At 47.6% G+C, this 22,077-nt stretch overlaps 1 protein-coding gene across 1 annotated transcript; it reads right to left on the bottom strand.

Moving 5' to 3' along the window:
* Positions 1 to 2,341: 2,341 nt before the first annotated feature.
* IL2RB (interleukin 2 receptor subunit beta) lies at positions 2,342 to 20,222 on the bottom strand. The gene is made up of 10 exons (XM_025206879.1): positions 19,940 to 20,222; positions 18,364 to 18,472; positions 17,837 to 17,966; positions 13,998 to 14,073; positions 13,248 to 13,356; positions 12,404 to 12,561; positions 11,463 to 11,634; positions 9,446 to 9,557; positions 6,777 to 6,861; positions 2,342 to 5,333 (listed from the first exon to the last, which is right to left on the bottom strand). The coding sequence occupies exons 2-10, from the start codon at positions 18,443 to 18,445 to the stop codon at positions 4,503 to 4,505; spliced, it is 1,755 nt and encodes a 584-aa protein (XP_025062664.1). The 5' UTR covers positions 18,446 to 18,472; positions 19,940 to 20,222; the 3' UTR covers positions 2,342 to 4,502.
* Positions 20,223 to 22,077: the final 1,855 nt, after the last annotated feature.

The raw sequence follows: 22,077 nt of genomic DNA, 5'->3' as shown, positions 1-22,077 counted from the left end.
TGCTTCAACCAGGACAAAGTAAACAGAATAATCTCATTGATAATCATTAGTGGAAATTACCTTTTAGAAAACAGGTATTATCCTGATGGGGAACAGAGGAACTTTGTTATTAGAACAGCATTAGCTGGCAAGGAATAGCTGTTCATCTCAAGGGCACTGATTCAAATCTAGTCTCAAGCCAAGGGAAATTGAAAGCCATTTCTGTACACTGTCTGTTTACTCAGATCTGTGTAGTAGAAGACCCTGGTTACAGTAACATCGGAGCAGCTTATGCATCTCAGTGAAGTCATCCCCCACCTTTACTCCCCAGGACTAGGAAGGATTATTATTGCCATTTTGCAGATAGGAAATTGATACACAGAGTAACAAAGGGTAAATTTTTCTGAAATGCCTAAGCAATTTAGGAGCCCCATTTTCAACAGGGACTTAGGGCCATGTTGTCAAGGTGTTAAGCACCTATTTATATCTTTAGCGGCCTAAATACTATGACTACCTACCTGCTCCTTAACAGACTTAGGGGAAAAATTTAGAAAATGACAACATGATTCAGGTGCATCAGTTACATTGAAGTGAATTGGAATTTAAGTTTCTAAATGCTTTGAAATGAGATTCTGGCTTGCAAGCAATTTAGGTCTTTTTGAAAATATTACAGCAAGTGAACTGCTCAAGGTGGTGCGGGGAGCGAAACAATCAGGTCTCCCAAGTCCTGACTGCATTTCCAGTCCAGCAACTTAATCCCAGGACCATCCATTCCTCCTGAAAAGTGAATGCCCTCCTCATTAATAGTCTCAGTAGAAAAAGAACTATTGACTTTTGTTCTGTTCTAATATCTAAGCACATGAACCACATTTATCACTGTGGTATCTGTGAATCAACCAAGAACATAAAAGCAAAATCAGATTTAAAGGGCTGCGTCACCAGGGCTGAGTCCAGCCCCAAATTTCCACTTACCCATGGGGCGGGGTGAAGAAGCGAAATGAAAGGGACAATAGGGTATGGTGTGTGTGTATGTGATTTCATTGCAGCTATCTTTGTTGTACGTGTGCTCAGGCTAAGTAGAGGATTCTGCCCCAGGAGCTGCTGGCCCATCACCTGTCACTAGTGCTAGAGCTGACTCTGTGTGGGTTCTTTGTGGCTTTGCTTATATGGCACTTGGATAAGTCCCACTGGACCTTCAGGACACTTCAGAAGATCCCATTCAGGCTCAGACAAGAAGGGATTGAGGGAAAAAGGCCATGTTGTGCCTCTTACATACACAGACACACAACACCAGCTAGTCACACATTTGCAGAACTTCACATCACATGACACAGGCTTCCTGGAAGAAAGGTCCGGTTATCTTCATATCTTACATTGAGGACTTCCTGCCACAGCGTGTTACACATTCACACCCAGAGTGGCTGCTTAATATGTCTGAAAACCATCAGCAATTTCAGAAGTAAGAAAATAGGCAGAGTGATTTTCAGTGACTTCCAGCAGATTCACTCCCAGCACTGCTTCATGAGATTGGCCAAAAAGAATTCAAGTGATTAGTCTCAATTGATTCAGACTATCCCCCACCCTCCACATCACTGTCTGAGATGGGAGGATAATGCTTCTCTTACCCTTTTCCCATTCCCCTCAACCTGTTGTCTTCATCCTCACTTGTTTGGGGCAGAGAGTTAAATCCTCCTGAAGTCTGCCTTCTGCTTCCTGAACCCAGTGTGCAGGACCCATCTGTTTGTAATGAGGTGTGCAGGACCCATCTGTTTCTTCTTGAACAGGAAGATCCCCATGATCTTCCTGTTCAAGGGGCTGACCCAAAGCCCACTGAAGTCAGTGAGAGTTTTTCCATTCACTTCCAAGACCCTAAGTGCTATGCTTTAAACAGTCTCCAAAACCACTTAGATGGTTTCCACTTGAATCAAATTTCCAACCGACCTTAGATAACAGCAAATCAAGGCCAGACACAGGCACAGGCGAACCAGGCAGCCACCCGGGGCCCAGACAGAAAGTCGGCCCCAAAATGGTCATTTTTATTCTCTGGCGAAGGGGGGCCCGATACTAAAAGTTCACCCAGGACCACCAGGAGCCTAGGTACAGTGCTGCAGCAAATCCTCTACTAGCCCCTGAACCCATTGTCTAGGTACCTGACTGTGAGGGACAACCCCACAAGCCCTCTTCCAGCAGGGGTGGACTGTGGGAGGTCAGCAATTACAAACTTGCTTCCATCCAGCTAGGCAATACAAGCTAAAACCCAAGTTCTGCTAATAAAAGAAAGAGACTTGCTGTTTTGAAAAGACAATTTTGTTTTATTGGCAAAAGGGAAGGTTTGTTTTTTTTACTTAGTTTAGCAGCAAGAATGATTAAGCTTATTAAAAATACACAGGCTCAGGGAAAATGCCATAGTGGATAGGATTACCAGCCCATTGCAGCTAGCATCTTGTCTACCAGGGAGCAGAAATTCAGTGCTTTCTCCTAGCAGTTCATCTTGAAAGCTTCCCAGCACATACATAGGCATTGGGCAGGCTGTTGTCTTTCCTATACCTTCAGTCTCTGAGATCATGGCATAGGCATCCGGAGGCATGTGCGATATAGTGGAGATAGACAACCTACCACAGGAAGGGGTCTTCTCCCCAACAGTTCCACTTCTAAGCATGCCAGGTTCCATTCAGCAGCTCTTTGGTCATGAAGTCAAACCCAGTGTGGGCTTACTTCTCTGATAAACACAATGTTCAGTTTAATAACTCAAGACAAGGGAATTTAATTGCAATTGTGTCTCTGGGACACGTGCAGAAAAAAGGAAAGCGACTCTTTGCTACTGTGGAAACAGGTGGTAGTGAACAGGTGGTACTGAACTAGCTGTAAGTGAATTTCAGAAGTTTTATGGAAACACCCCAAACTTCTCTGGTCGGAGAATTTTTTGTAAGAGATCCAATCCTGCTAGCTTGGGATTGATATTTTCCACTTCTAGACAGGTCTGGAAAATTGGAAAGGAAATCTTGATACAAAAAAGAATTGATACAAAAGGGAATGGCAAGAATGGATACCATAGGACCAATAGGAACAGCCCTCCCTTTGCATATCTCCCTCTCCTCTACTGTTTCTGTCCCAAATCAGGAACTTCAGAGGCAATTAAAAAAAATCCACATTTCTTGGGGGGTCGAACGAGTGGACTGAGTTTTTGTTTCAAGCAATGGTGCTGCAGTGACGTTACTTCAGGGAGCTGCTGATTCACTTCTCTTTGCCACTAGTTAGGCAATGGTTCCCCTCAAGCAATGGAAGGAATGGGCAGCAGCACTTAGATGGTTTCCACTAATACAGGATGTGGGATGGACTCTTCCGCAATCAGCTTATCATAGTGAAATAACTCTGTTTTTGCCAGCAGGGTGAACAGGCTTTCAATTTTGCAAAGAAACTGCATCAACAATGGGAAATTTTGTGCTCTGTCTCTTGCTACCAACATCGCTCTTGTTTCCCCTCCCCCCTGCAAAGTGGGGGGATTTTCCCCAGGATGTTTTACATGGCAAAGGGTTTTTTTTTTAATTCCATCCCTTGCAGGGCTTGACAGTTGTAGTCATGAATTTTCTTTAAACATACAAGCCCAAGCCTAAACTTCTAGTTCTGACCAAGTTGATCAAAACACTGACTTTGTACCACCTGAGAGGGAAGAAAGCAGGCAGTGAACTAAATAATGATAATTATAATAGTAATAAAGAAGCAGAAGCTCTCACTAATGTCTTACTGCCTTCTTCATAGACTTATCACTGCCTTTTCAGACATTTCTTCTGCCTCGTGGAAGCATCTATGCTCGGCTGGCTAGAACATGAGAGGGAGAGAGAAAGCCTGCCAGCTCAGCCTGAGAGCTAGATGTGATTTTCAAATCATTTTGCAGGGGAGGAAGTGTTCTGGCATGGGCTTCCCATAACAGTAGTAGGGACAAACAACATAGCTCCTTTCAAGATGGAACTTGACCAGTTTATGAACAGAATTACATGTCTGCCTGTGAGAGTAGGTGACTGGAGTTGATGACTCAGGAGGACCCTTACAATTCTACGCTCCTCTGAGTCCATATTCTGTCTAATATTTTAGAAGTGTTAATGCCTCTTTTCTCAAACTCTTTCTTATCCATCTTTCTAACAATTTATGTGTCCACTATTCCATACCTGGCATCTATCCATTTGCAGTTGCCATGGCATTGTCTGTGTTGTGGAGCTGTATGTCTCCCTGACCATCCCCTTTTTAGTTTTTCGTCTATTTTAATTCTACCTTCTCCCCATTCACACCTTTCCATCTCCAAATATGACTTCCTTACCAGTTGTAGGCTTGGGCTGTGCTCACCACCTGTTTGGCTAATGGCCCCATTCCCTTGTACTAGTAGAGGATCTCCATGAATGCTAGTTTGAAGTGTGCTACTGGGTTTGATGAAGCTGAAGGATCAACTTCTTAGCAGACAGACAAAGTGTCTATCCTTCCCTCCAGAGGAAGTCTCCTGCTCTTACTTACAGTTCCTCAGGAATAGCTTAAACAGAACAATGGCTGTATTGGCTTTGAAGCTCCCTCAAAGACAGATAGGCTCCAGTGTTAGGGTCTTGGCTGGAGAAAGCAATTCTGCGGACGTCATCAATCTGCTCTTGACTCAGAGGCACGGGTTGAGAGGATGAAGAGCTAGCACTGTCCACAATATCAATGGAATTGACTTGAGGGGCAGTCTCCCTGACCCCTTCTACCATTTGAATGGCATCCACTCCTTGATGCTTTGGAGTACTTGAGAAGACCACGCCAGCCTTGTCTGGGCACTCAGAGGACTCTAATACTGTATTATTTTCATTTCTCTTCTTATTCTGCTCCAGTGCTGCTGTCAGTGAGGCACTCTCATCTGATGGAGGAGTCTCAGAAGGCACCCTGACTTCACTGACTATGTCTTCTGTCTCTCCCACAAAGGATCTGTTTTGGAAACCTTGGGTGCCTTCAGTGGGGTGAAGAAAGTGGGAGGGGAACAGTGGGGTGTTATCCACCAGCATGCAGTGGTCTGGGGAGGGGAGTGCCCTGTAGGAGTCACCATCTTCACTGCTGCTGCTCTCTTGCGTGAAAGGCTCATAGGTGAAGTATACCTGGCATGGCTCAATCTCAAAAGAGTTGGGGAGATGGAAAAAGAAGTAGCCTTGGTTGGTGAAGCAGCTGGACACAGAGTGCCCACTGGTTTCTGGGGAGCCTCCAGAGGTGATGAATAGCTTGGGAAGGAGAAGCTGGGATTCTTGGTCCTTCTTCTGCATTACTTCGAGCACTGAGATCTCTGGGGAGATGTTGCTTACACAGTAGGAAGACATGGAGAATGGAGAGGAGAACCATTTCTGATGGGAGAGGGAGGAGACACACAAAAGAAACACTGTTATATTCAAAGTGGCAGGAATATTATACTCTCACAAGAGACAGAGACCTAACATCATTCCTCCTACATGCCCACAGCGAATAGATTTGCAGCACCTCTCCTTTGGCTTTCCCATAGGGAACAGATGCTGCTGACATCACTCCTCTGGGATCTCCATAGAGAATACAAGCTCCCCAGGCTGTCTGCCATTTTAAACTAAGAAGCAGGATGTGGGAGCCTTCCCTCTGTGATTACCATAGGGAAAGGGCAGAAAGTAGAAAAGGAGAACAGATTAAATAAAAGAGAGTGATAGAGAAAGAGGAAAGAGCAGAATGGAACGAGATGAAGTGACTGAGAAATGACAGACATGTGGGGCTGGAAGGCATCTAAAGAATTAATCTAACCCACCACCATACTCAGAATCAAGACAAAATATACCTAGATCATCCTTGACAGATGTTTGTCTAACCTGTCTTTAAAAACCTCCAGTAACAGGAAATTCTCAGCCTCCCCAGGCAGCTTATTCCCACATGCAACTCCCCTTAGTGTAAGGTTAGATATTCAGAAAACTCTTTTGGTTCCCTTGCTGCAATCGAATCCCATTTTTTCTTGGCCAACCTTCAGCAGACACAGGAAACAATTGATCACCACCCCTTTTGCAGAAAGGTCTGAACAATTTCATGGCAGTACTCTGTGGCCCCTTTTAAGTCTTCCTTTTCTTAGATTAAGCAAACCTACTTCTTTTAACTTTTTCTTATAGACCATGTTTTCTTAATCTCCTGTAATTTGTGTGGGACCTCCTCTAAACTCCCCCCCATTTGTCCCTGTTTTGAAGTGCAGTGTCCCAAATTGGGCACAGTGCTCCAGCAGAGGCCTCACCAGGGCCAAGAAGGGTATCTTGGGGGTGTTCCATACACCACTCCTGTTAGTATAGCACAGAATGGTGTTTGCCTTTTTTTCAACAGCATCACTCGGAAGGAGAAAAGGAGGAGAAGTGGAGGCAGAGGGAGAGGGGTATGGAAGGATATGAGAAAAAAATAGAACATGGGAATGGGTCCCAGGAAGTAAATCCAGTAAAGACAGAAACAGGCTGGGGGGCAGAATCCAGGCAGCTCAAGCTGTCCTGCAAGCCCTTTGCTCTCTCTCTCTCTCTCAAGCCTTCCTGTCAGTGGAGCAAGGCACTGAGGTTTGCGTGGTTTGTAGTTTCTCGGTTCTGTAATTAGAGACGCATCAGCCGAATGGCAATTTTTAGAAGGTCAAAAATAAAATTAAAGCCAATATCTTACAAGCCAGTGCTGGACAGTCCAGTACAGCATGCATACATGCAAACCTGGATCACCATGCTCTTTGCAGCGCGAAGGAGGCAATGGGGCCCTCCCACTTCATTTGACCAGGCAAATGCCCAGCTTTTCCCTAGGCCTCATACCTGAACATCACCTCCTTGAATAGTGCCAAGCGGGGGAAAGAACTTGGCTGGGTCTGGAATGTGACTCTTCAGGAACTTCTTAAACCTTCAGGGGAGAGAAAAAAGAGCGCAAAGTGAACATGACCTTGAAGGAGAACAGCTTTAAAACAGCTTTTAAAGGGGTCAGATCCTTCACTCACAACAATATAAACTGAATTCATTTGAGCTACACTGGTATAAAAGTGCGGTGAATGAGGGAGAAGTGTGGCCTAGAGCTCTCTATCCTTTCTTGTACTCTTAGAAAAAAACCCAGTTGCACTAGCAAATAAGCACATAAGAAATATAAAGGTTGAGAGATGAACATGGTGCTAGAAGATCTGTTTCCCTGCAAGCCTGCCCCCAGGGAAGCAGAGCTAATAACAATGCCACCACCTACCAACCTCCACACCTGCCTCTCCTTGTTGCCCAGGTCTGTCCACTCCTTTCATTTCCTGCCAAGTTGGCAAGGTCGCCCTTGAGGCTGCCAATGGTTTCTAAAGCCTGGTCACCACAAAGGGATACTGCCTCCCTTTATTGCCATCATAGCTACACAAAAGATTGCAGAGCCATGCAGGCTCAGCAGCAGGACATGGTGGTCTTTTTGGCAAGGTCATAGCTCAGCCCCCTATTTTTAGGTCACTGCATGGCACCACTGGAATATGCCAATGATGTGGCAGTAATTTATAACACTTGCAACCCTTGTGGCACTGCTTGCTATACTGGAGCAAAGTTGCTGCCACACCAGAGCAGAGCCACGCCCATCCCATCTGCTTTGCTGCCGATACTGAATGGTTTAGGTGCCCAAAATCTCCTTGTGTGTCTTAACAGTGTGGCACTCTACTATCAGAGATCATAGGATCATAAGACAGTAGGGCTGGAAGGCAAGGTCACCTAGTCCAGCCCCCTGCTCAGGGCAGGATCATCCCTGACCAGGACATCTCAGTTAAGTGTCTGTTTAATCTGCTTTTGAAAAATTCCAGGGCTGGCAATTCCACAACATCTCTAGGTAGTCTGTTGCAATACTTAACTGCACATATCGTGAGAAAGTTCTCCTGAATCTCCAACTTATATTTGCTCTGTTGCAGTTTGAGGCCAATACTCATAGTCCTGTCCACTAAAGCCGCAGAGAAAAGGCTATTTTTATCTTCTTTCTGAAGCATGAGGATGTGACAGGCTAGCCCACATCATTGCAAATGGTATTCTTAGTCACACATATCTAATTCTTTCTAGAATCATATTCAGCATTACCCTGCATTGCTGAGTTCTGTAGGTTAACTATGTACCAAGGGGAAAGGAGGTCTTTTTATCTGTCTATATTTGTTGTAAACTGAGTGCTCCTTTGCCCTTGTTTTAAGACACAAGGTAAACAGGAGCAGCCAGTCATCTCTCTCTCTATTTTGGTAATTCATTTCTACATTCCCAATACTTTCCTTTTCTTCACAAGTGAAGCAGCACCATTCTGCAATCCCTCCTTATACAAGGCCCCCTTACCCTCCCACCCCCCTGGGTCCTTCCACCTCTGATGGCTGTGCTGCATCTGTCCTTCTATTTCCGTGTGTCCCTCCTCAAGCTGAGGCAACTAAACTTGAGGCCTCTTAATTTCCATGATGCTGTCAGACTCCTCTCTGTATTGTTGTACTTCATGACTTTGTGCCACACGTTTGGCATTAAGAACAGCACCAGGACAGAAATGAGGGGAAGGAGCCTTCAGAAACAGCAGTGGGTCATTATCTACCACAAGGCTAGGTGACAGTCTTGGCTGGATGGCCCAGCCTAGGATCTGTGCATGGAGGATGAAAACCACCCCTGTGTAATGGGATTCCAAATAGAGCAAGCACCATGTACATCCCACCTGAGCTTTGTTCTTCCCATTTAAGTGTGACTCAGTGAATCACAGGCTGTGCTCTGTGAGGGGAGGGAGGTGGGATTTCAAACAGAGGGCTAGATTTTCAAAAGCATTCGGGCACTGGGTGATAAAAAATGGGTCCAGAGACAATAAAAGTCCAGAGACAAAAAAAATACAGTCAGTGCTGGATTATGACACACTAAGGCCCTAAACTATGTCCATTTTAAGATGCCCCATATGATAAAAATAATCCACGAAAATGGATATTCATGAACTGTTAAGATGAATTATTATTATTTCTGCACACATTTATGAACTCAATATGAATAATAACTGTGGAGCCCCATATATTTTTGTCATATTAGAACGAAAATGTCCAGGTTTTTTTTCTTATTTAGAGTCCCCTCAGATTGTGAGGCACTAAACTGTAGCTTAAGTAGCTTAAACCTAAATCCGGCACTGCACATTTCGTTAAAGCCAGGTGATGCCATGACATCACACTGTGAGTGAGTCATGACATCACAATGCAAACACTACCATGTTGTAGTCATCCACATTAACGCTATGCTAACTATCCTTCATGAACCTGAGGGGTTTGACTCCAAATCAGACTGGCCCACTCCTGACCCACTCCTGATCCTGCTTGATGCTCCATCTCCTGCGTGGCCCAGTCCTCACCTATTTTGGCTTGTTCCTTCACATGAGTATCACTATGAGAGAGAGAGAAAGCAAAGGACAGAGCGCGCGTCAAGAAGACACACCGGCGTGTGACAGTTCTGGAGAGTAACACTCCACTATTTTTTACCATTTCAGTGTCCGGGAGTTAAGGAGCAAGATGACGAGGATGAGGAGAGCGGTGCATGAGCTTCCTATAACAGCTAGCAGCATGGGCTGGGGAGCAACCAGGGCGGCTGATTCTGTCAATTTTGCAAAAGCAAAGAAAGGGTTACTGGGAAGAGCCAAGCAGAACACAAGACCTGGGGAGAACAGGTCTCAGACTTCTTTTTCTTTATCCATTCCCATCCAGTTTTTAATTTTCCTTCTGGGAAAAGAGATTTGACATACAAGTCTCTGCCAGCTAGCATGCCTTAATCAGCAAGTCCCCTTCTTCTCTCAGCTCTGCCCAGACCCCTTCAGCCTAGCCTCCAGCACCCTCTGCCACTCCTAGCTTGCCACTCCTACGCAGCTCTCACAAAGCACCTCCACTCCATCCTGCTGTTCCTCATCCTGTGTGCCCTCTGCCAGTGCACGTCAGCCTGGGCCTGCAGAGCTCCCCTGGAAAGGACACAGAGGACAGAAGGGGAACAGAGCAGGCTGCCTTTCTGCAAGGTTCTCTCATAGCCTGTCCTTGAGATGTTAGCAAGTTCCCTTTGTCTCCTCAGCCTTGGGTACCTAGTTATCTTTGGGTCCCAGTTGCTATGACAACTGGTTGTCGTTGTATCCTTTTCATTGACATCACACTGGTAAAACTTAAATGCTGCAGCAGCACAATGCCCTTTCTAAACATAGCTCCTCTGGTTATACCACCACCAGGTGCAATGCAGGTACTGCCAGCTACCTGTATCCTATGAAGAAATGACACATGCCTGGAGTGGGCAACTCATGGGATGGATGTGGTCTTTTCTAAGGCTGCAAGTTGTGTCCTCCTTGCTGCCGTTTCACTGTGGGGCTCTGACTGGGCAAGATATCCAGGGGATGCAGAGGACTGCTCTGTGTTACCACATGAGAGAGGTGGGTCCAAGTCTTGGAGTAACACTTTCCCAAGTGTCATAGGAGTATAAGTCCTGTTGATTTTCAATGGAGGCTTAAGCTGCCTGATTACTTTTGATACTGAGCTTGGGGTCCCGAGGGTATAAACATGTGAAACTTTTACTGTGGGTGAGAAAGGATGAGGCTTCACTACATGTCAGCTGCTTTTGTAATCATCTGTGCGCCCACTCTTACCCTGCTATAAAGGGAAGCTAAATCTTGGTAGCTTAGCCCTCAGTGAAAGTGGGACTACTTACTATGGAGCTGCTGATAGGCCTGGCTCCCTTTTACCCGGCAGTAAACTGTTAGTGCCGTCTATACTGCAGTGGCAGGGTGCTTAGCTGTGCCTCTGAGGAAATAAGGTTGCCCACCTGCATCCACTCCACATACATTAGACCTCAGAAATGAGATGATGAGGGTGCCTTTGGGGCATGCCAAGCCACCACTCTTGAGCATGTCAGAAATCCAGGTCCTGAATGCAATGCTGAGGCAGCCCCTCAGGGGCTCTCTCCATCTCCTTTCTGAGTTGACATATGAGGAGTGGGCAACAGGTTGATGGGACTTGTTTTCTCAGCAGTGACATGGATCTCTGCTGCTGTGGCGCAGACACACACTAGATCAAATGGGTGCTTTGGAAAATATCCTTCCTGGTCCTTTGCTTTGCAGGCTAGAGGGATGTCCCACTGCTCTGTGAGGTTTGAGTCTTGAGGGGAAATTGTTGGAGGAGTTCTGCCAGTGACTTCAGTGGGGCTCAGGCCCGGTTCACCTGTGTCTGGTTTTAGGACCTGCCAAAGTGATCTCTGGTGTTTATATTGTTCTTTCATTAGTGCGCTCCTCCATGTCCACACAACTCCATGGCCTGTTCTGTAAGGTCTAGACTCTGCAGGCATGTCTTCACATCACCAGGACTTCCAGGGAGGATGACTCTCAAGTATGCCCTGCCCATCTTGTTCATACATGTCAAACCTAGAAATGAGGTAGGGACACTGCCTCCCTTGTCTTCCCCGGTCTACAGGCCCTGGCCTCCACATTCCAAACCTGCTTCCCTGTGACCCTTGCCCACAGCTCCATACCATTAGGATGGGTCCTCCATGTTATGGTTTTGCTCCAGTTGCTCCACTTGCCTTTGAAACCACTTTGACTGCCTGGTTTCACACGAACTGCAGCTTCGTACTCTGAGTCAGGCAGAAGTTTATCAAACTTCACCCACTCCTGATCCTGCTTGATGCTGATGAATGTAAAATTCTGGGCAGAGTAAAAGTTACAGAGTTATTGCCATTCCCCATCCCTTTATACATCTCTGCAGTTCAGTTGGAGAGGAGTCCCTCACAGCCGGTAGGTATCAGGGGGACAGCCCTTGCCCACATTGAAGCCTATTGGACAAAGGAAAGGAGACCCTCTCCACCCTTTTCCTCTCCAGACTCCACACTCTCCAATACTGGGAGGATACCATTCCTCTCATCTTAACACTGGGTACACTGGGAATTCTGTTTGCTTGCATGGCACCTCCATCACACCTCAGCAAATGAAACGGATTCAGTTGGTCTCCCTAAAAATCTGCTTCTCCCAGGAGAAAGGAGCTGTTTGCCCTTGCAGTGAGTGCTGCAAGGGTCTAGCCTCTACATTTATGTCTTCACCACATCACCAGGACTTCCAGGGAGGGTGACTCTCAAGTACACCCTGCCCACCTGCTCCTGTTTATACCTGTGAAACCTGTAGGGAAGCTGCTCCATGGGTGCTCCCACAACTGCTCTTGAGATCTCTGTTTCTGGCATGCTCAGAATTGGGGGGTGGAGGGTACCCTTAGAGATCCAGATGAGAGTGGATGGGTGGTTCAACCTTTCCAAGGCCTTTCTCTGATTAAGAGAAAGGCCAGGAGTGTTAGGTATGTGACATAGACAAACCCTCAGTGGGAAAGGCAAGTTCTCTGTGGGAGCAAGGTCCAGGCCTCCACCTATGGTTATAGGCCTGAGGTACGACAGCAGAAGAAACCCATCCAGGCCCCTGCACTCACCTCCTTATTATAAGAGTGCTTATTCTGAGCTCGGAACCGTACTTCATATTCCCGTTTTTCATTTAAGTAATGAGAAGAAACACTAAGTCTCCACGTTAAGTTGTAGACGTGTCCAGTGTCGTTTACCAGTTCGAGGGTGTCTGGTGGCCTCATCTGGACTGGAGAGAGAAGAGGGAGAGACGGGCTGACACAGACACTATGAAGTGCCATAGCAAAAACTGAAGTAGTAATTCACTGTCTCTGTTATTGGGCCTCACTGGGAAACCCTGGCAACATGGACAGTCTCTGGGCAGTGCGGCACAGCATGTTCATTTGCAACCCCATCCCAGTCATTTCGCTTGAGCAGTTCATTTCAGACCTTCTGCCTCTTTTCCTGTTCTCAAGCACACTGTGCTCTTGTCCCCACTAGGCTCAGCAGCAAAACACCCATGGACTTCTATGGAGCAGAACTGGATTCCAGCTGTGTCCAGACACAACAGGGTGGCTCCTCTCCCCACTCTGGAGGTACATGAGGCCATCTGGTGTAAAATGGAGATGCCCTATCACCTCTGTTGATTTACACCAGGTGAAGAGCTTGTTCTAAGTGCTTTTGAAGACAACGAATGTGTCTTTTTTACAGTTCGCTGCCAGTAGATCCAGACCCCAGGCTTGGGTAGCTAGCATGAAGCAGCAGGTCAAAGCCAGAGCAGCATGGTGGGCCTCTGGTGGCTGAGGGAGCAGACAATTGCAGAAGAGGAGGGAAAAACAGTGGGCTCCATATGCTTGGTGAAGACCAGGTTGCCCACTGGGCAGGTAGTCTGGAATGGAGAAGCCTGAGGGAATGGAACGACAGGTCAACACTCACTGTTGTTAAATGGCGAAAATTTCTTCTCTTGCTTCACCATTGTCCAGTTCTCCCCAGTTTGGCAGGACACAGTCAGGGTAAGCCTGTCTGAATAAGTCAAGGCAGGTATCTGCAAGGGGAATTTGTGATTAGTACAAGTTACCTGCCTCGTAACCATATTTCTAAAGTGTCTGTCATGGCAAGGTCTACTCCTTTGCATGACCCTTAGCATGCAAAGGATCCTGCAGCACTTCACAGATACTAATTAGCAGGGAAAGGGCATTAGCCTGACTGGGGAAGCTGAGGCAGGAAGAGGAGAGTATTTGAATATTCAAGGCTTGCCATCCATTCTTCCCCAAGGGAGAAAAATGGGCTGAGTCAGGTTGGAATGGCAAAGCAGCTACTTAAGTATTATTGGTCAAGTTGTGTCACAGCTTTACTGCTGATATAAGTGCGTGGGTCCCACAAGCACAATGTGAGGGCTCTGGACTAATCCATAAAAAAAGAGGCAGGATCCTACATAAAGCATAACAGGTATCAAACAGAGAGGGAAGGAAGGGATACTAAATTCACTATCCCCTGGAGACTACAACAGCTTGAGTGGGATGGCAATGGGATTCTGACCTGTGCCAGATGTCTATAATTATTACCACTTTTGTAACCGTGCCCCAAGTCAGATAACTGGAATCAGGAAATAAAATTTAGTCTCTTAGCAGAAAACTACAACCCCCAGGTTTTTATTAGCTGGTTAATTCCAGGGAGGTTACCCACATTAGTCTTGTTGTTGAAGGCAAGGTCACATCTCCTGGGGCCAACCCCGCATAATTTACATTTTCCCTTGCAGCACCTGTAAGAAAGAGGAGACCATGGTTTGCTGGTGTGAGAGCATTGATGAACTTGAGGACTTTGGATGTATTCATTTTAATTTAACAAAAATGAGGCTTCTCCATGACTCTTAGACCCCTAATATCATTGATAAGAAAATCCAAGGAAATCCCAGCCACAGATATCTTCAGGCCAACAGGAGCTTAACCAGCTCCCTACAGAGTCCTGCTTCATACACTTCTTATACACATAACTTTGGCAGAAGGCGCAAAAGTCACTCAGTCACAATGTTTTTCAGGCCAAACTGGAATGAGATAAGTCCAGAATCTGAAAGCCCTCATGCAGAAGGCCCTGCAACCACTCTCTCTTTATATAACCAGGGAGGCTCCAAGACGAAGATCAACAAGCATCCAGTGAGGATCCCAGGCCTCTGATGTCACTTGGTCCACACAAAGTGTCCCTCTCACTGGGTGAGCTACTGTGCCCTGCACTGGTCTCCTCACAGTAGGTGTAGCCACAGGCAAGGTGCATAGCAACACAGGTTTCCCTCGATTTATGCAAGTTCTGTATGTGTGAATTCGCTCTTATGCGATGACCCTTTTTATACCAAAAATTTGTTATATGCGAGGTAAATTCACTCTTATGCGATTAGCATGGTGGAAGCCAGGGCAGCTGGTACCTGTGCTTCTGCAGCTGCAGCTGCCCCAGGAGCAGCGTGATGCCGTGTGTGTCCCACTGCCAGGCAGGCAGCACGGCACAGCCCAATGGTGCTGCTTCCAGGGCAGCTGCAGCTGGGTGCAAAGCACAGTGTGCAGTGGCAGCTGCCTGTGTGCTGTTGGTGAGTACCAAAATTGTCTTGTAAAAGTGATAGAAATAAGTCTGGGGGTCAGTACAGCTGAGGTCTTGGAACGTATCCCTATTTGTTACATTGTAAAGTGGGTTCCCTTTATGTGAATTCGAGTTACGCGCCATTTTCCAGGAACGCACGTACAGCATAAAGCAAGGGAAACCTGTAATTTGACCCCAACATTTAAGAAGCGCCTGGATGAGCTTCCAGTAGGCAAAGCTGATCTTTGGTTCTCAGGAAGGACACAATCTGCTTTTCTTATTCAAAGAAGTAGGTGTCTAGGCCTTTGCTTTGCCAAGATCCCCTTGGAAACAAAATGATGCAAAACAAATGTAGGTGCTGTGGGAAGGAATAGGGCAGTGGGCTCAGCTTCTGCAGCAGGAGCCTGGGGAAGATTTTTAAAAAGAATCTCTCCTCCCCCTCATCAGATGAAGACTGAGTCACCCAAATTGAGGGCTCCTTACACAGACTTCTCTTTCCGGCCCTGCCCTAATCCACATAGGGCTGGTTTGGTACAAGAGAGGCAGGGGAGGGGCATGCTAAAGAGATGCATAAGAACGGGGAGACTTGTGTGAATGGGCCAGGGAGGGCAAGGGCACAAGGAACTCTATCAGGGTGGATCTGGAGGGGGTAAAATGGTGTGGTCACACCTCTCTTTGACTGTGTCACATGTGAGCTGTCCACACAGGGGCTGCCTGAAGCCAGGGCTTTCATGTAGCTCCAGAGCCCAGGGTGTGAGCACTGTCTTTGCCACTCTTCCCTTTCTTTCCCTGGCTGTTGAACTCATTGGGAAAGGGGCTGGGGCTGGTGAACAGCAGCACTGTTATTGGGCTCCATTGGCAAACCCTGGAAACATGAACAGTCTCTGGGCGGTGCAGCAGGGCTTGTTCATTTGCAACCCCATACCAGTCATTTCTTTCCAAGCAGTTCATTTCGTACTTTCTGCCTCTTTTCCTGTTCTCAAGCACACTGTGCTCCTGTCCCCACTAACCTGAACCTCAGCAGCAAAACACCAATGGACATCTGTGGGGCACAACTGGATTCCAGCTGTGTCTAGTCACAACAGGGGGGTTCCTCTCCCTGCTCAGTCTGAGGGTGAACAGCAGCACTGCTCACCCCCTAGGCTCTGGGGCTGAGCAAAAGCAGGGGCTCTCACTGGAACCCACGCTAGTCAACAAGTGAGCTCAGAGCTCACAGTTCAGGCAGAGCTCTGGCAGGAGCCTGCACTGACCAGGCAATGAGCTTAGAGCTCACTGTACATTCACAGCACAGCCAAAGCGGGGGCCACATTGCCTGTGCCTTGTTCCTGGATCTGCTGCTAAGTTCTATCCCCAGCTCCCCTAATACATCCCCCCTCCCAATGTGAAAGGCAATGCAATCCATTCTCCTGAGGGAGCCCAGGGACTGCTCCATCTGTGCACACTACCCAGTAGAGAGCCGTGAGGAAGCCAGCCCGCTAATCCTAGGCAGCAGGGTGGGGCACTAAAGACAAATAGGAAAGTTGCTTCCACATTGTCCTCAAAGGGAGCTCATCTCCAGAGCTGTGCTCCCCACCTAGCCAGGTGCTGCACCCATAAGTAGCTTCCATACAACTGTGGCAGTTGCTGCCAAACAAACTCCCTCCTACAATGCCCCCCAGGACTGCTGAGAAGACCGAACTGTGCCACATAATCATTCCTACATCCTACCCCGGCATGGGCAGGTGGAAGGGGAGAGAAAGGGAGGACATAAAATAGGTGGTTTTCTGAGTGGAAGTCCTCTTCCCACTGTTGCTGGTATATGTGGTTTCTGGCCCAGGGCAGAACTCAAAGACCCAGTGCCAGAAAGAAGCCCTGAGCCCTCTGACCCATCACTGTCATATGGCAGCCCCCTGTTCTGCCTTTTCCATAGCCCAAGGAGAGCTATTACCTACTGGACACTCTTATACCACTTAAAGGAAGCTGCCAGCCATCAACAGAGACCCACCTACTACCATCTCCAAATGAAGACTCTTTCTGAAAGGATAACCTAGCTAACCACCATAAAGTGGGCCTCACACCACAGCTAACCACTACAGAACCAGCACCAGCTTCCACTGAAGTCAGTGGTGGCGACAGCCCTGCCACCATCACCATGGAGAACAGGGAGTGAATGAGGTACTAAAGAAGGGCATGAGCAGATCCATGATTTTGTGAAGTGGAGCACGGGGGCTGCACGCCTTGCTCCCAGCTCCTGGGCCACCCCTGGCAGGCAGACTAGCATGAGATCAGTTCCCAAGTCAATTAAGAATCTCGTTCCCAGTCCCACTTTCCCCTCTTGGTACCTCCTCCTTTCCCCTCTGCCCTCAGCAGCATGTCCCCTCACTCCCATCCCCCCTCCAGGGTAGAATATTTCTTAAGAAGCCCATTGCTGCTTTAGAAGAAGCCAATATAAATCTACATCGGGGCAGGCAATTTTTTCGGGTGGAGGGCTGCTTACTGAGTTTTGGCAGGCCATTGAGGGCCGCATGACAGGAAGCCAGGGGCAGATAAATATTAATTTTCTAAAATTTTTAAGGCCCCCACAGGCCAAATAGAATGGCCTGGTGGGCCACATCTGGCCCACAAGCCACATTTTGCCCACCCCTGATCTATATCCTCTTGCTAGGCAGACCAGCAGTGCCCTGGTCCAGTTACCAGTGCCCTTCATGGTCTGAAATCAGCCAGTCTACTGGTAGGAGAGCTCTTAAGACAATGAATCAAATTACAGAAATTAAACAGGAAAGGAGAAGCTGAGCTAGATTTTTTGTTATACCATGGAAAGAGGAATGATGCATAAAGGGGTGGCCAACATCCTAGCTACTCCAGGTTTGAGAAGACATCTCAGCTTCTCTGCTTGTGGACTCAGCCCAGCTGTATTGGAAAGAATCATGTTACCACAATTTACTCCATGCTTTTCCTAAATCATGTCAAAAACATACCAGTGGTCAGGAGAAGGGTCCTGAAGTTCAGCATGAAGTTGACATGGTACTTCTGTGAGAGTCCCATCTGGAATCCAGGTGCAAAAGAGAGTTACCCCTGAGTCATAAAAGCATGCTAGTTCTGAGGATCCTGTGAACAGAAAGGAGATTAATTCCATTAATTCCCTCATCCCAAAAGGCATTAGGTATTCAGGAGCATTCCATCCAGCTCCACCCAGCATCCAATGCACGGGTGGACTAACACACTGGAGAAACATCTCCAACCAAGAATGAAAGAAGCTTACAGCCTCTTCTTACCTGCTTGCTCACACCCTCCAAAATGGGGTGCCTCTGAAAGAACACTACCTATTGCGTTACTCATATAGTCCTTTGCTTCCATGCTTCTTGACAGGCTTCAGGGCAAGGAGGAAGCCCCACATCAGGTTGACCTCCTCCCATACAGCAGAGTGACAAACAACATTGTGCACTGTCTCACCCACACACCTCCCTGATATCCCTGATGGAGTGTAGAAGGGATCCATTCTTACCCTGTGTGGCTTCTGATGCCAGTGTGATGGCCAGGAGAGCAAACAGCTTGACATGAAGGAGAAAGGGAGAGGAGGACTTCATTGATGTTGAGTGCAGGAATGGATTACACTGAAAGAGAGAAGAGGATGTCACCAGCGCGGGTCGGGATGTGATCTCCCCCACTTCTTTTCTGGGAGCACGTGAGGGTTTCCTACAGCAATCCTCCCTCAGTGCTATTAGCAGTAGTTTGACTTAAAAACCAATAAAGCAGCAAGGTGGCACTTCTCAGCACAGGCCCTAAGTCAGATCTCTCTACAAAGCAGCCTAACTACCCATGTCACACGAAGGAGAATCCACTCCTCTGACTGCACATCTCTTCATCATCTGAGTTGTCTCCTCCCTTGTTCAACTGCTGAACAAAGCTGACTATCAGCAGTACTGACATTTATATTGATTGCAGAGTTACAGTGTTCTTGAAATGAGTATAACAGCACCCCACTCAGCCCTATTGTTTCAGGCTGGTCGCTGACTCAGGCAGAGAAGCTGCATAGGTCACACCCAGTGCATGGTGTGGGAAGACTCTTTTTGTAACTGCAAGCATTAGAGACTGCAGGGAGGCAAATACATGGTTTCATATCATTAGCTGCAGGGGAAAGGGAGCTTTCTGGATGTCAGAGAGAGAGTTAGCAGGAGAATCAGCAGACAGAGCCTAGAGGGCTTGAATGAGACAGGGATTATATAAAGGGATAAGGAAAAAGGTGCCCAACACGGTAAACAAAGGTTTAACCATACAAGCACACATGCCCTTCAACCACAACTGCTTCTCTAGAAATCCCCCATGCTGCCTCAGAGGGAGCCCTCCATGGTGGAGGAATTCAAACTCTTTAGTCCTTCCCTTGCATATATGGCTCCTTTCAAGGCAGGACGGGGTGAAGCTCTCTGCTGCCGTAGACTGAGTGGGACATTCATTCCCCATATCCTTATGTTCCCCAGTCTCCCCCATATCCAGGTGATCTTACTTACCCCGATAAGAGGGGACAACCCTCTTCCTCCATGAACAGGGGGCTTGGGGATTGTTGTAGCAAGCAAAAACACAGGGGGCGGGGGTGGCGGACGTGGGTGCTAAGGCACATGGTTGACAGCCCAGAGGTCTCAAGTTTGAGGTCACAGCAGAAGCACTCGCAGCATGGCCCTGTCAGATTCCCGCGAATCCGTGAATTCTGCTAAATATCTTGTCATAAGGATATAAAAAAGGAAAGAAAAGCAAGGACACAAGCTGAAGCCCAAGGCAGGAGAGGAGGTGGATTACTAGAGGGCTAAGGTTGCCATTGGACACGCAAGAGAGATTTCGGTTCTGATAAACGATGTCAGTTCAGAGAAAGAAAGACAACAACAATGAAAAAAAATAGAAGCAGTCTGTGAGAGGTATGGGACAGGATGAGAGGAGAAGGGATGTGGAAACAGAAAGAAAGAAAGATAAATAAATGATCAGATCTCCTCAAGTGCTAGGAAAAATGCGTCAGATTGAAACTCCTTCCAAGAACCTTCTGCATTCAGCCGCCTCTACATGGGAGCTGTCTGGCATTACCCCATTACCTGTCTGTGTGGTGCCCTCCTTTGCTGGGTGGCCCGGTCGCAGATGCCCCTCAGTGGCTGGACCTGCCCATCGAGTGGATGTAATGTGGTGGTCCTCAGTCAGCGAAAGGTGGAGACAGCAGGCTCCCAGTTCAGCACCTGGCTGCTGGCTAGCTGGGACTGCTGGAGCCAGAGGAGAGAGACTGGAGCTGGCCAGCTCCGTGAGAGCACAGGGCTTGTGCTTAAGTAAGCTCTTTTCCCTCTCACCTTTGCACAGGAAGCTGCAGCTCGTTCGCCCCGTCAGAACGAGATGAGGCCCCGAAGTATCGAAAAGGCTAGCAAGGCCGAGAATAAAAAGCCCCAAACCACGTCCCACTTCCTGACTGGTACTGAAAAAAGGTACAGGCGGGGGACGAGGAATCAGGTGTCTGGGCTTCAGCTTGACAGTGCTGGGTATCCATGTGCAATCATTGCACGCACCCCCAGCATGCAGACACACCTCCAGCTACCCACAGCCTACCCCTTTGAAACACACATGCAGACCACGCTGCACATTCGCCACTTCAGGCTTGCATACACACCTTGGCTGAGTTTAATCTAGTTAAAAATAACTGCTAACTATTAATCCCTGTGTGGATGCATTTACACCACAGGAAACCTAGCTTGCCCCTGCAGGTTTCTGCACTGGTGCAAACCAGGATGAACTCCATTTAAGAGCATCCACACCAAGGCAGTGCCCGTTTGTTTAAGCCAATCGAAAAATCACACCGTGCATTGAACTGGTGTGCCCTTGTATGTAAAGCAGGCCTCAGATACAACCACCACTCTTGCACAGCCACACCACATGCAGACACCCTTCCCACACACAGAGCTCACCTACCCACACAAACAAACATGCCCCTCACTCTGCACAGACACACAAACATTTTCTCTTTCCTTCCACCTGAGGATCTCAGTGTATTACCTCTCATTGCACAGCTGCGAGGAAGGAAATATCCCCATTCTACAAAAAAAGCAGGAGAGAGGTAATTAAAGGGACTTCTCAACAGGGCAGTGGCAATGCCATGAAGAGAACCCAGGAGTCCTGAGACTTTGTCCCAGACAGGAACCACCACCTTTATAATCACAACTGTCACATGGACATTTTCACCGTGTAGAGACATAGTCTGCTGTATACCCAGGCAGTCCCAAATACAACCTCAAGTGTAACCCCCCTGCATTTTGCAAATGAAAATACACATCTACCTAACCTCAAAACCCAATACTCCTCTCCCCTCCCATCGCATGCACAAACTCTCTAAAGTACAATGTGTAACGTTTCCGGTCTGGTCAGGGCTGGACAAGCATGGCCAGTAGGGCCGGGCAGGAAGATATTGAAATACTGACATGCAGAGTGGCGACAGAGCTGAATGCCCCTTAAAGTCATATCTCAGAGTCTCTGAGGAGTTAGCATAGGCCCAGTGACAGCGTTTGAGTAGATGTGACTGAGTGATGAGCTCCAAGTCACAGTCAGCTCCAGGTCAGTAATTTCAGGGAGCAGAAAGCAGAGCATGTGAAAGTAGGCCTGTGGAAACCAGCAATGGAGCATGTGGTTTCAAGCCTATTTACTCAACAGGGTTGGTGGATCGAGGCCCACAAGGACATCAGGAAGGCCACAAGAAGCATGACAGAGCCTGGGGCAAAACAGGGACAGGAGTGAAGGCTGCAGGTTAATAATGAGGGCTTGAGGAGGGACATGGAGCGGAGAATAGTTTCAAGAAGTGGGGAGAGGGATGCAGGAGGAGGATTAGCTTTTCATCATTGCAGTCCAGAACGGGACTCTCAGGCCTCAAATACAGAAAGCAGAACAGTGATTTGAGGGAGTGGGTGGAACTATTTTTAGGAAGCCTGCAGCAAAAGGCCATTTCAGGCACAGCATTAAAATCTAAACCCTACTGAGACTCATGCTCCAAACTCTGCAGTCAGGAACATGCCTCATCTGTCTCACTGAAGCAGGACTGTGAATGACAAAGACCTCAGGCCGGCTCCTCAGCTCTGATAACGTATCACCTATCAGTGTAAAGGGGCCATAAAAAGCTGCCACCAGTAAGCAGCTGAGGATTCCTGGTATGGAGACTCTTTGCAGGGTGTATAGCCAGAGAAGCTGGCAGCTAGTTTCT

Source organism: Alligator sinensis, unplaced genomic scaffold, assembly GCF_000455745.1.
Source record: "Alligator sinensis unplaced genomic scaffold, ASM45574v1 scaffold215_3, whole genome shotgun sequence".
Classification (NCBI taxonomy): Eukaryota; Metazoa; Chordata; order Crocodylia; family Alligatoridae; genus Alligator; species Alligator sinensis.
The sequence above is the reverse complement of the archived record's forward strand: the minus strand, read 5'-3'. Positions and strand labels throughout refer to the sequence as shown.

Excerpts from the sequence above, each read along its gene's own strand:
- IL2RB (XM_025206879.1), bottom strand. The coding sequence starts at position 18,445 with ATGAAGTCCTCCTCTCCCTTTCTCCTTCATGTCAAGCTGTTTGCTCTC. Across the intron at positions 17,967-18,363 it reads GGCATCAGAAGCCACACAGG|GATCCTCAGAACTAGCATGC; the intron begins GTAAGAATGGAT and ends TTCTGTTCACAG. Across the intron at positions 9,558-11,462 it reads ATGGAGGACCCATCCTAATG|AATCAGCCGCCCTGGTTGCT; the intron begins GTATGGAGCTGT and ends CAAAATTGACAG.